The following is a 13,685-nucleotide window of genomic DNA, read 5'->3' as shown; positions in this document are numbered from 1 at the left end:
CAAAGCCACTTGGCAAGAAAATACTCCCCACAAAACCACTCCCCAAGAAACTACTGGGCAAGAAACTGCTCCCCAAGAAACAACCCTTCACTATGGAACAGCAAAAAAGAGAGTGAATGAGATAGCCTGTCACTATGCAACAGAGAAAGAAAGAGCAAGCCCTTCACCACCTAACAGTAAGGGAAATAAAAAGAGAGGGAAAGCAAGAGAGAAAGCAAGAATTCTGTCTTAAGACTGGATACCACATGTCTCTGTGGCTGACTCCTTATTGCAGCAGCAATTAGAGGGTAAAAGTTAGCTGAGGCAAAGAGTTCTTGTTAAACACAGCATAAAAAGGGTCCTGGATTATTCCTCTTCATGGATTAGTGATCTTAATTCCAACTATTCAGTGAGTCTGGCTGCAGCAGGCTCCTACTGTAGGTTTCCTGTGCAGCCTCTGACTACAGGTTATTTCCTGCTAAACTCTGACTGCATGTATTAGTTTGCAGACTCTGAATGCAGGCTTTTACCCAGCCAGACTATGACTGCAGGTTCAAACAACAGGCTGTAACTGCAGACCCAAACTAGCCTCATAGCAGGAATTCTCTCTCCCCAGATCCTGCTTCATGATTGTCTCCTTCAATCTCCTCAAGATTCCCTTTCCATGATGCTCCTCCCCTTACCAGCTCACTCTCTCTTTAATCTCACTCATCCTTATTGGATATAGCTGTTAATCTTCAGGGGCAAGGCTGTACTAGTTAATTAATACAGCTGTTATTTATCGGGGGTGAGGTCACCTGTATTCTCTTCTCCTACAATTCTTCATTAAGGGAATTAATTTCCTTGTGTGATTGCAACCTGCTGCAATGAGGCAACAGTAGGTTTAAAATGGGCCTCAAAGGAAATAGCATAAAAGTGTATTAAAATGCAGCAATAAACTAATACTTTCTTCTCTCCCTAAAGTGGGAACTTAGTCTCCCTTTGCGTAGATGAAAGATTTAAATGTCATATCAGGATGCAAAGCTAAAAATTTGTACTGCATTGCCTAAGGTATCTAAATACAACATATGGTAAGTGGGGCTGTAGAGATACAAGCCCATTTAAAATCTTTTCTGGCAACAAGACTCAATTGTCATGTTTTGTTAGGTCTGTTTTGTGAAGCAAAGGCAGAGCTTATGTGCACATGCAGTGCAAGAAAGGATTTCCTACTATGCCCCAGGAAAACTGACAAACCAAACTATTCTCTAATTGAGTTGTGTTCCACTGTACTGAAAAATGTGGTCTTTTTAGCAAACAGCTTTAATGCTAATTAAAGAGCATCTTTGCTTGTTTTTAAGAATAATGTTATACAATCATGTCTGCATTTTCAGCTGGGTGCTACAATGTTTGCCCACAGAAATAGTAAATTGTGACAGAATCTTTTTAAGTGCTCTAGATATTTTGATGAGAAAGCTGGACACAAGGTGGCCAGGACAGCTGGCAGATCTCATTCAAGCTCTGCATTATCATTACTGAAAGACAGAAACACATCTAAAATATTTATTTTACAGAAGAACTTACAGAGCTAATATAAAGCAATTTACGTTCAAAATGTATTTTGGGGGAAGGGGAAGAAACAAAGCCTTGTATTTTGTAGTATCATAATTAAAAGCTTGAAGAGTGATGGCAAATGGAATTACATCCATCTGGTGGCTGGTCACCAGTGATGTGCTGCAGGCTTCAGTGTTGGGGCCAGTCCTGTTAACCATCCTTACTGATGATTTGGATGAGGAAATTGATGGCACCCTCAGTCAGTTTGCAGATGACACCAAACCAGGAAGGAGTATTGATCTACCAGAGGGTGGGAAAATTCTTCAGATGGATCTGGGCAGGCTGGATTGATGGACTGAGGCCAATTGTATGAAGTTCAACAAGACCAAGCACCGGGTCCTGCCCTTGGGTCATAAACAACCATCTGCTAGGCTACAGGCTGGGGGCAGAGTGTCTGGAAAACTGCACAGTGGAAAAGGACCTGGGGGTGCTGGTGACAGGAGCTGAACATGAGCTGTGTGTGCCCAGGTGGCCAAGAAGGCCAATGGCATCCTGGCCTGTGTCAGCAATAGTGCAGCCAGCAGGACCAGGGCAGGGATTGTCCCCCTGTACTCAGCACTGGTGAGGCCACACCTCAAATCCTGTGTTCAGTGGAGCAGGTCTGGAGAAGGGCAATGGAGCTGGTGAAGGGTTGGGAGCTCCTTATGAAGAGCAGCTGAAGGAGCTGGGCTTGTTTGTCCTGGAGAAAAGGAGGCCCAGGGGGGACTTTATTGTACTCTACAACCTGAAAGGAGGTTTTAATGGCCTGAGGGTCAGTCTCTTCTCCCAAATAACAGGACAAGAAGAAATGGCCACAGACCGCACCAGGGGAGGTTTTGATCAGATATTGGGAAAAATTACTTCACTGAAAGGGCGGTCAGGCATTGGAACAGTCTGCCCAGAGAATTGGTGAAATTACCATCCCTGGAACTGTTCAAAAGTCATTTGGTTGTGGTGCCTGGAGACATGATTTAGTGGCAAACAGGGCAACGTCATGTTAACAGTTGGACCCCATGATTTTCAAAGTCTTTTGAATCTTAATGGTTTATGATTCTACAAACACAAATAATTTGATGTTCCTCAGAAATTATTTGCATCTTAAACAGTACAAACTGTGCTGTTTCACCAACGCGGCAGGAAACCAGAGAAAAATCAAAAGTGAAAGCTGAACAGTGATTTTTTTTTTTCCCTTTGTCAGGCTTAAGAAATATGAATGAAAAATTAATAGCTTGGAGATTGAGGACATTGCAGTGATTATTGGTAAATTTCTAGAACAAAATATAATCATGATTTGGATGGCTTTTGCAAATAAAAATGCAATAGAAGTGAACCCAAAACTTTCCAAGTAGAGAAGGTCAAAAAGTTCTACCTAGGTAAAAGAGCAATTTCTCTGCAAATATTTCTACAAAGACTGGTTTTGACTGGCAGTCTTCCAAGATAACTTAGCCAAATTCCTAGCTGAGGTCAAGAATAGGTAGTGACACCTAAAGGAATGTATGGATGCTCATTAGTGTTAATTTCCTAAATTTGTAGAACATCACGGTAAAATATTTGGAAAGCTGACTGGAAAATATTGGTACCATTAGAAATTCACCTTTGAGCACTTTCAGGGAATGATCAAAATACCATAGGACTGGTAAAAAGAAAAACACAAAGAGCAGTTCTCAGAGGGCAAGTTGTTGTTCCAAAGAAAATTATTTCTTCTTCATGTCCCTGTTTGACACAGCCTTAGAGAATGGCCAGTGGAATAAATCTATGCGCTGCCTGGTAGGGAACAGAACATTCCTCATTAGACACTTTAAAGAAGAGATTTGGTAAAGAGAAACACCCTCTTTGGAGAGTCACTGGTTGTGTTTTAAGCAGATGCATGGACTAGATTATTTCCTGAGGTTCTTTCCAGCTCTGCTGTTCTACAATTCTCAGGCTCTATAGAACTAAATGAATGCAGAAGTCACTGTGGTTTTGAAACTTTAACTATGTTTTTATTCTCATGAACTATTTTGTTATTCTCTGTTGCTACAGATGCGGTGACTGACCAGGCCACATTTGTTGTGATGAAATGTTTACCCAGCACACTTAAAATTTATCTGGATGACGAAGGATTAGCACTGTTTTGAAGTTAATTTATGGCTCTGACAAACACATCAATGTCCTTTCAAAACTTTGGAGAGACTCTACAAAGGGACAATTCCATTATTTACACAACTGAATTAAAAAATCTTAAAATTGCATTGTCTCTTTGGGATTTTACTTGTTTACTTAATAGGCCTCTTGACATAAAAGCATTTTTGGCAGACGTGTTAATAGTGACTGAAGTAAAGGACTGATTTAAAACAGCTGATTTTCTTTCCATCATATCCTGCTGAGCAGCGCAATAGTAGGCAAAACAGCATGGAGCTCACAGCACACATGATGAAGCCTGGTCTATTTTTTCCTCCAGACTTTAAAATCCCAGTGCAAAGCTGATTTTCCATGTACTTCTGATGGCAGCATACACTCAGATTCTCATCGGCCCTGGTTAGACCCCAGCAATATGCTGAAGTAGTAAAAACATGGTCAAAGACCTCAGCTTAGGAGATGAAACTAACATGTACATGTCAATAGGGTAAAAAAAAACACACACAAAAAAAAGCTTTCACTGCATTCAGACACACATTTTTATTATCCTGCGTTATTATTATTACGTTTTTGTGTTGTGTCAAAGATTTTTCAGAACCAACAGGTGAATGAATACACTGAATTTTTTATGCTAAAAGTGAAAATAGTATCTGTGAGGAACAGGGAAAAGCATAAGAAAAGGGACAAAATATGTTTATTGTGTATTGTTCTACAGCAAATTCTGGGAACAAAGAGGAGAGAAGCTGAAAATAAAGTTCCAACACCTCAGCCATGGAAAGGTTTAAGATTGAGCCGTTGGGAGTTCTTTTCAGTCGTGGTGAGAGAGGGAGCCCGAGTATGTTAAAAGCCAGGCGATGGATTAGCAAACTGGGCAGGAGATCCAGTGTGACCGCCAGGTGAGCATCCCCCGAGGCGCCTGTGATGCAGAGGAGCTGCACACGCCGCGAGGGCCGAGCAGAGCCGCATCTGCCCGTGGCTGCACCGATCACTAATCACTCTTCGCTCCCCACCACCCGGCCGTCATCGGCTCCGACCGGGGAGACCCACCCCGGGGGTTCCGCGGTGCGGCTGCCCCCGCCCCCCCGCCGTGCCCGGCACCCGGCCCGGCCCGCTGCCCAAACAGCCTCCAGGGACCGCGGGGCTTCGAGCCGGGCTAGCCTGGCCCCACCGCGGGGCTCCCGGGCCACCACAGACACCACCGGCCGGGAGGAGCGGCGGGGCCGGGGCAGGGCCGCCCCGCAGGTGCCGCCCCGCAGGTGCCGCCCCGCAGGTGCCGCCCCGCAGGTGCCGCCCCGCAGGTGCCGCCCCGCAGGTGCCGCCCCGCAGGTGCCGCCCCGCAGGTGCCGCCCCGCAGGTGCCGCCCCGCAGGTGCGGCCGGGCGGGCGGAGCGGAGCGGGGCCGCCCCGGGCTCCCCCCGCCGCGGGGGCGGACCGAGCCCAGCCCAGCGCGGGGGCCGGGTCCCCGCCGCCCCCGCCCCCTGCCGGAGCCGCCCGCCAGCCGCGCCGGGCCGGGCCGGGCCGGGCCGGGCCGTGCCGTGCCGTGCCGGGAGCCGCCGGAGCTGGAACTGGTACCGGTGTCGGCTCCGCTGCCGCGGCCGCGCCCGCCGCTGCTGGGGGAGGCGGTGCCCGCGCCGCGCCCCCGCGCCCCGCCCGCCCCCGGCAGCAGCAGCAGCGGCAGCGGCAGCTCCAGCACCTCCGCCAGCTCCGCCAGCAGCTCCAGCGGCAGCACCATGGACCTCTCCTTCATGGCCGCGCAGGTGGTGCGCGATGGTGGGGCCGGACGGGACGGGACGGGAGCCCGGGGCGGGGGCGGCGGGGCGCGCATCCCTCCTCTGCTTTCTCCTCGGGTCCTCTCCGCTCCAAAGTTGCGTCGGCGCCGGGGTAACCTGAGCAGCCCCGCGCCTCGGGGAAGGGGCGAGGAGGAGGAAGGAAGCGGGGAAGGCGGCTGGTGCTGGTAGCGCCGCTGAGGAGAAGTTGGCGGCGCGGCTCGGGGCGCAGCACCTGTTACCGCCCCGCCGAGGGCCCAGCGCGGCCCCGCCGCTCCCCGGCTGCCCCCGGGGCCCTGACAGCCGCCTCGGGCTGGGCAGGGCCAGCAATCATCTCTCCATCCTCCGAAACCAGCTGTAAATGAAAATCGGAGATGCGATTTTTCGGTTCTTTTCCTCAATTCCGTACTGAGATTGTATGTGCATCCGTGGTCTTGTTTTTTTCTGAGTTGTCTACGCATACAGAATCCGGCTTGGCGTGTATAGAAATACTCCTCTCTTTGTGTGAATAAATTTTTTAAATTGCAGCTTAGTTCTGGATTCCAGCTCGAGGCGTGATTGTGGGTGTCGGTGTTCAATGTGCTCATGCTTAATGTACTGAGAAGTATGTACTGCCTATGAGCTACCCAAAGCCAAAAATCATCATGGTGAATCCAGGTGAATTGGGTTTTTAACAGGCGGATAGTGCTGTGCTTGAGAAAAAGCCACACTCACTGACCATCCATTACCTTTTTCCAGGATATATTCTTCAATTCATGTGGGTACCTATGTGTAATTGGCTTTCTTCAAGAATAATTTGGATCCAAGTTTGTGATTTTGCCAAAAAGCATCACCATTTAGACGTGCAGTAGGGGCCAGGAAAGCCTTTCTGCACTGTTGCTCCCTGAGTGCTGATTTCAGCTGGAGGTGTTTGTTGGATGCCAAATCTAATCCAATCCTTGTGCTGTTGTTCTGTTTCATTAATGCAATGGCTGTTTTGTCTTTTTCTCTTTCTAAAATCCACTGAGGAAGTCTGAGGGGCTGTCAGGCTTTGCCTTTCTGAAGGTAGCAGTGTTTCTAAGATTTTTTTCTTTTTTTTTAAGGAAAACCACAATGGGGAGGAAAGCATAATTTCTATTGATATGAGATCTTCCTAGTAACTGGAGTATTCAAAGGAAAATTTGCAGTAGTCAGATCATTTTCCTCTGGTCCTCAGCACAATGAGTGAGCTCCCTGTGTCCATCTTTTGTTCCCTAAACACAGAGCTGGAGTGGAATGTCCCCATAGTGCAGAAGCAGAGGTGCAGCACCAGCAGCAGGTTTTACCCATAATCAGAGTGGAGTGTGCCAAAGCTGGGACTAGTGCTGCCCATTCTCTTCCTATACTCTCCCTTATTCTTGCTGTCCCATATTCCACATAACTCCTACACTAATTCTGTGTCTTGGAAGAGTCACAAAGCCCTGTTCCTTTGCTTCTCTCAGAACAGTTCCCTGTGCAAATGTATCTTGCACTCACTAAGGTTTTTAACGCAGCAGTTTACAGTGAAATGTACTTTCCTCCTCGATCCTGTGGGTTTAATTTGCTGTTTTCCTTTGTCACAAGAAATTACAATTGATAGCTTTTTGTTTCAGTGTGAGATGAACGTGAGGCAATAGACCTCATGAAGAAAGGATGGAATACCTTGGAGCTGTGCCACAAAGCCCTTTGGGTGATGGGGAAGGCGGGAAGCAGTCAGGGCTGTCAGATCTCTCCCAGTGGGGCACAGGGCTCATCGGGTCTGCACAGCACAGGGCATGTGGGAATTCCTCCAGGGGATATTGGTGTAATTAACCTTTGCTAAGCTGTAGGAGGGGATTTCCTGGGCTCCTTTGCTACTGAAGGAAATTAATCAATTTCTTAGATCACTGTGTATAGTGGAGGTTGCATTTACCTCTGTTAGTCCCTGTCACAGGCCTCTTGTACCTTTCTGAACTGTCAGCCCTTTCCATTCCTGACACCACAGTGGCATTTAATCCCCAGTGTGTCACTCCTTTAATTTAGGTATTGCTTTTCTTCAGCTTTCTTTTCACTTCTATATCTTTTTGTCTTTTTTGTTTGAATCATTTCTGTAGCATCTCTGGTGGTGTGGTCCAGTGAGATATTTTCAATAGCAAATGACTAAAAGAACACAAGAGAATTATTGACTTGTGCTTTTTGCTCATTATCACTTTTAAAGATACTCTGCTATCACTCTCATTATTATTCATCTGCAGCAGGTATTACATTTTACCTGATGAATACCAGACACATTAATATTTTGTAGAAAAATAGGTAATACCTAAACTAAGATGCTTAATGGCATACAAGTAATGGTTATCTCTCAATTTAATTTATTTTTACAGGATACTGTAGACTATTTGTGTTCCTATAAATTGCTTTGGTGTGTTATCACACCTTTGCACTGCTCACTGCGGACCCAAGTTGGCTTTGCTAGATGTCTTGTCAGATGGCATAAATAACATGTACATTAGAGCCCCTCTGATGGAAACACAGAAGTAGAGTGTGTGTGAGTTTGGTTACCACTTGCAGCCTCAGTGATTCTACAGAGTGCAATGAACAGTTAAAATCTGGCCTCCTCCTAAGTGCAGCTTGAGCAACTACCTGAACACCCCAGCTGTATTGTATTTATTAGCTATGCTATGAAGAACAGCTTTGGATGGTAACTGTTAAATCTGTTGTTAAAATAAGCCTTTTTGCATCAGTGTGTTCATCTCCAATCAGTAGTTGATTGAGCAGGCTTGAGTGTCTTCTGTTCTGCTGGTGCTCTAATTGGCTTTGGTTTAAGGTCCTAATGAGCAGGACTCACACCTAGTCAAAGCCTGTTAGCAGCTAGTCATTTGGTTTCCATTTTAAATCCATATTTTAATTAAAGTAATGCTTTACATCTCAAAATGCTGTGCCAAAGATGTTCAGCCACTGCTAAGCTGTATGACTGGCTCATTTCTGTGTGTTGATCAGTGATTTCAGAGTGCTCTGGTAGTCTAGGTAACCTCAGAAATAGCCACTTCTCATAGGTAGAGACTTTTGCTTCCAGTATAAAAGCCTGGATTTGGGAGGTGCTGAATGCTGCATCCAGGCAAAGAGCACTCGATGCTTTTTTCAGGGGTTAGGGGGTTGCTGTCAGATGCCCAGGACTGAGCTGCCCCCTTCCCTGCTTCTGACAGACTAAAATTAATATTGATTTAACAGCCAGCTGATAAAAAAAGTTAATGGAAGCAGGGTTGAAACATGTCTTCAGCCTGAAAAAAACAGAAGCTTTTAGTGGGGGAAAAAATGAGTAGACAGAGAATAAAAAATGATGTCATGGTCTTCAGTATGATCCAAATTGATATGAGCTGGGCAGCACCTGCAGTCATAATGTTACTGATACGTTTTTCAAGATTTATGTTTGCAGTTTAATTTTCCAGAAGTGTTTCTTGTGTTTTTGGTTTCATATTGAAAATGAGGACTGGATTTCCTTAATTTGCAGTGTTTTTATGGTCGAGTATGTCTCCCTACAGTAAAAATAAAATTTTAATTGTCAGATGAATGGTCTTTTTTTCTTTTACATTTAGAACAGGGAAAAGGTAGCAAGAGCCTTGGGAGTATGGCTATTTCTATGGATTTTTTTTACTAAGTCATATATAGTTGATGATTTTTCCATGTTCAAAACCTCTTTGTAAACAGTTTCTGAGGATTTGAAGTACAAGAAGTTTAATTCTTCGTGTATAGTTTGAGTATGAGTAAAAGTTGTATTTTTATAATCTTTCATTTCAGTTGGAGTGATGGGGATTTGTTTTAAATATGAAAAGTGATGCCATACTTCAGGAGATAGAGAAACAAATGAACAAGTTTGGTACAGAAAGCAAAACCATTATAAAATAAAGATCATTTCATTGCTTTTGTGTTCTCCATTGATCTTCTAGGATTTCAGGTCTGGCAGTGATCTTTCAAGTTGCTTGAAGCCTTTCATTGCATTGGCAGTAATTCAGGTCTCCTTCCCCAAAGCAAGGAGATGGTCTTTGGTGCATCTTGAAGAAACCATATAGTTCCCTATTACCATGTCAGAATAACAATCCATGCTTTCACATGAAACATACATTATGAAGTGCTGTATAACTTCAGAAAAGCCCTGGAATACATGGGATGAGCTGAGTTCATTTAGGGTCAATGATGTCATCCGAGATTTTTATGAGAAAATATTACAATAGCAGATTCTGCAAACTTTGATTAAAAATATCCTTTCATTTTGACTTATGGAATCATAACATCATGGTCATTATGTCACTTAAAGGTTGGAAAACACTTCTAAGATCCAGTTCAGCCATTAATATAGCACTGCCAAGTCCACCACTGAATGATGTCCTTAACTGCCACATCTACACATTTTTTAACTACCTCCAGGGGTGGTGACTCAACCATTCTCTGGGTAGCCTGTTCCAATGTTTGGCAACACTATGCATGAAGAAATGTTTCCTTATATCCATTCTAAACCTTCCCTGGCCCAACCTGAGGCTGTTTCAAGTTTGCCTTGTCACTTGTTGCTTGGCAGAAGATACCAACCTCCACCTGGCTACAGCTTTCTTCTGGGTGGATGTAGAGAGCAATGAGGTCCCCTGAGCTTCTTTTTTCTCCAGGCTAAACATCCCCAGCTCCCTCAACCACTCCTTATCAGCCTTGTGTTCCAGACCCTTCAGCTTTATACTCACATTTTCCAGCTGACATGGACAGCCCATGGTGTGTGCGCAGAGGCTGTGCTTGGTGTTCTTGGACACCCAGTCACCTGAGCAAAGCTTCTGCATTTCCAGAAAACCCAGACATAGGTCCAGTATCCTTTAATTCCTTTCTAATCAGATTTCTGGATGTTAGAGGATGCACAATTAAGATCTGCTGTACTCTGCTGTATCAGCACAGAGGAACCAGAGTGCAGGATAATACTGCATTTGTTTTCCCACTCTTCCTTTATCTATTCCTCATCTCAGGGGTTGAAAGGGATTCAAAGCCTTTATTAGCTGTGTGCTCTTTCTTACAGCTAGGTAATCTGAAGGTATTAAAAAAGAGAGTTTAGATTTGTGGTTTGGGTAGGCTATTCCCACCAGCTCAAAACAGAATCCAGGCTGCTTGCTCAACGTGAGCTGTGTGTTTTTTTGTCCATACATGTGCCACCGAGAAAGCTCCAGAGAAAGACAGACCTTTCAGTCATGCTTGCACTTGGGGAGTCTCTCTCTTTGACTGTGCTAAATGGTGGCCATTTGGAAGCTTTGCAATTACTGGTGTATGCTTAGGACTGTTTTTTCTTTAAAAAATGGAATCACTTAAAAGCAAGCTCTTTGCCAAACCAGTGGAGAGTTGGGATTAAAAGATGCATGAACAACTCCTTGTCAAAAGCTGCCCTGATTATAATCTAAGACCTAAGACAAAACATCTTTGATCTATAGCATTAAACATTAATAATGTTAGCTAGGAGCTTGTAGTCATTCTTTTATATAACCAGCTCAGTGCTCACTTATCTGCATAATAGGGCACTGACCATTACCAGTTCCGCTTTCTTCTGAAGGTTAAAGTCATTTTCTCTAGCATTCTTTGATTCCTGCAGAATGTCTTGACTTACAATAGAGTCAGAGCATCAGGAAGCTGAAAGATTGAGTTTAAGGCATTCTCAGATGCTTTGCTTCAGTCTTAAGTCCTGATGTCTTGCTGTGGTATAGCACAGCCAGCGGAACCAGCTGTATAATCCAGATGTTGCTGAAATCCTGTTTTTGTGTGCAGAAATCAGTGCCCTCATCCAGGATATTGCCAACAGTTGAGGTGAGAAACGTTTTCTTTCTGTTGGCTGCTTGGCACAATTGCATTAGATTTTTATTAGTGCAGGGAACAAGAGGAATCCCTTCACATTTCTTATCACTGCAGTAACACTGCAGACTACATTTCCAAGTCTTGTATAGTTGAAATTTCTGTTCCAGCAAAGCTTTTGAAAATTCATTGGAGATTTGGGCATACTGTTTTTATAAAGTGTTGATACTGCACTTTGGAGGAGGCTGTTGTTCCAGGATTGTGCTTGTAATTGCTGTCAAAAGATGTTAAAAGCAGGGATTCCAATCCAGCAAAACACTTAAACATTTACTGCACTTGGAACACGTGTATATTATTCCAGTAACATCAGCTGGACTGTCCCCTTGCTTAAAACGAGGTGTCTTAAAGCCTGGCACAGATGAAGAGAGAATGCTTTGCAATTCATAGAAAAATATCCTAGGAGAGCAAGAGGAACCTATTATTGGTCATATTATTAATTCAGGGAAGCCTGAGACTAAGTGTTTTGAAGTGACAGTGCTTTCACCAATTAATAGCATGATGAATTTCTCATAGGAGCTCTTAAATGTTGGAACAGGAGGATGCGGTAGGAGGTGGATGGTGGGGTAGGGGAAGTAGGATGTGGCTCATATAGCCACATGTTTGTGCACCTTTGCACAACAAGTGTTAGAAGAAACTGGAAATAATTCGTGTTTCATGTGCCCATTAACTGTGACACTAATTCTGTGACACTAATTCTGTGACAATTTAATATTTCTTGAAATAATTTCTATGATTTTCAGCTGTTATGTGCTAAAAACTTCACAAACAGCAGATGTCACATATTTCTATCTTTGTTGAGTGTGGAAAGGAGGTTTGTAGTATAATAGCAAATAGACATTCACGTGTTTTAGAGACAAAGCATTTCACAAGACAGTTGAATGCAGCAGTAGCTGGTGTCCTGTTGTACACAGAGAATAGCTTGAGATGGCAGGTAAGAGAAATGAAGACTGAAGCAGCACTACATTCATGCCAAATATCTTGCCTGTTGAGGAGCATATTTTTCTTGAACAGTAAGAGCCCAACCCTGTCCTACACTGAGCAATAATTCTCTTGGCAGCCTTGATGAGAATGGAGTTTCTGGGTAGCAGCTGATTAGGCAAGCTGGGTCCTCAGAATCCATAGGCTGGAAAATCTCAACTGGTTATACATTAGGGTGGTGGTAGTGGTGGTGTTATCTTGTTTTTGGCTAGTTTAGGATGAATTTCTCAATTCACTGATGAGCTGCAAACATGGGGGTTGAGATCCTGGTTTAACTTTTGTTGAAAATAAAATGGATGCTGGCCATTAGGAAGCTAGTTTCACCATCTTCCTAACCTATTCCCGTAACAGACAAAAGCAAAAAAATCCAAATGATTCAAAGGGTTGTATAGGATTAAGTAAAGCAGTGTGATCCTTTGGTGACCATACACCATCAAATTGGATCATTGGTCAAAGATTAGACCATTCAGATGGAGTGCAGTGATGCGGAAAGCAGAAAATTAGAGCAGCAACCTAAGTAAATTCAGCAGTTACCAACTTTCTTAGTTTGCTATGTCTCTCTGCTGGACCTTATTTTCTTTGAAAGTGTTTTTGGTCATGAATTGCATTTTCTACCTGAGCTTGTGAGGTCTGTTGTAGTACTCTGAACACCGTAGTTGTTTCAGCAGACACCTTGGTTTGATGAGTATGGTATCCTATACAGAATTACTGTTAACCCCTTCCTCTGCTCACAAGGATGATCATTTTTAAAGGTGTCTTTTGAAAAACTGATGGTTTTCTGTAATTGTTATAAACACCTTTTTTTTTTTTTTTTCCTAGCAGATACATTTTGAAGCATGAAAGGAAGATCCTTGAAAATTAGTTGTAAACTGATGATAGTTGTGTGGCTTGATCAGTGGCTTGATCTGCTTCTTGTGCTGGTTAACATGTTGGGATTGTTCCATTTCCATGGAATGGAAGCCCTTGGCAAAGAGGATCCTGACATTTCATGTGCAAGTTATGAGCACTTTGGAACAAAAAGGGTCAGAATGAGGTGTGTGAACTCCTTGACATGTTTCTTGGAGGTGCTGTGTGGTCAGGGTGTGCAGTCCTGTCCACACTGGTGCTGCAGTGAGGAATGCCTGTCCTCACACTGGGCACTGAGTATGAGCAGAAAATATGGCCAGCTGTGACACAAAGACCAGGAGCACTGAGCACTGACTGACTGTGTGCTTTGCAGTGCTGGCAGGATTACAGGGAGCAGAGGCAGTACAAGGTGGAAATCTCTCCCTGTGAGCAGAACCACAAGTGCAGGGCAGCCAGAACTGGTGCTGTGAGCGGTACTCGCTGCCTGCCCGTTCCCCTGCTGGCTCACACACCCACACAGTGCTCTCAGTCTGTCTCACAGCACCAGCCTTTTGAAATGACACCTACTCTTACACTGAAT

The 13,685-nt window shown here is 44.4% G+C and overlaps 1 protein-coding gene across 3 annotated transcripts in view; it reads left to right on the top strand.

Moving 5' to 3' along the window:
- Positions 1-5,322: 5,322 nt before the first annotated feature.
- The window catches only part of LOC310911123 (uncharacterized protein C14orf132), a 39,929-nt gene continuing 31,566 nt past the window's right edge, over positions 5,323-13,685 (top strand). For 2 of the 3 annotated variants that reach the window (XR_014590448.1, XM_083864380.1), the window contains exon 1: positions 5,339-5,425. Coding sequence is in view for 2 of the 3 variants with exons in the window: in XM_083864380.1 (XP_083720506.1) it covers positions 5,396-5,425 (30 nt within the window). In the remaining variant the exon portion in view is untranslated. Of the gene's footprint in view, positions 5,426-13,685 lie in introns of all 3 variants that reach the window. The other variant, XM_083864381.1, reaches the window with a different exon arrangement.

The sequence above is a fragment of the Zosterops lateralis genome (assembly GCF_965231275.1).
Source record: "Zosterops lateralis genome assembly, chromosome: 6".
Classification (NCBI taxonomy): Eukaryota; Metazoa; Chordata; class Aves; order Passeriformes; family Zosteropidae; genus Zosterops; species Zosterops lateralis.
Note: the sequence above shows the minus strand (reverse complement) of the source record. Positions and strands in the feature narration are given on the sequence as shown.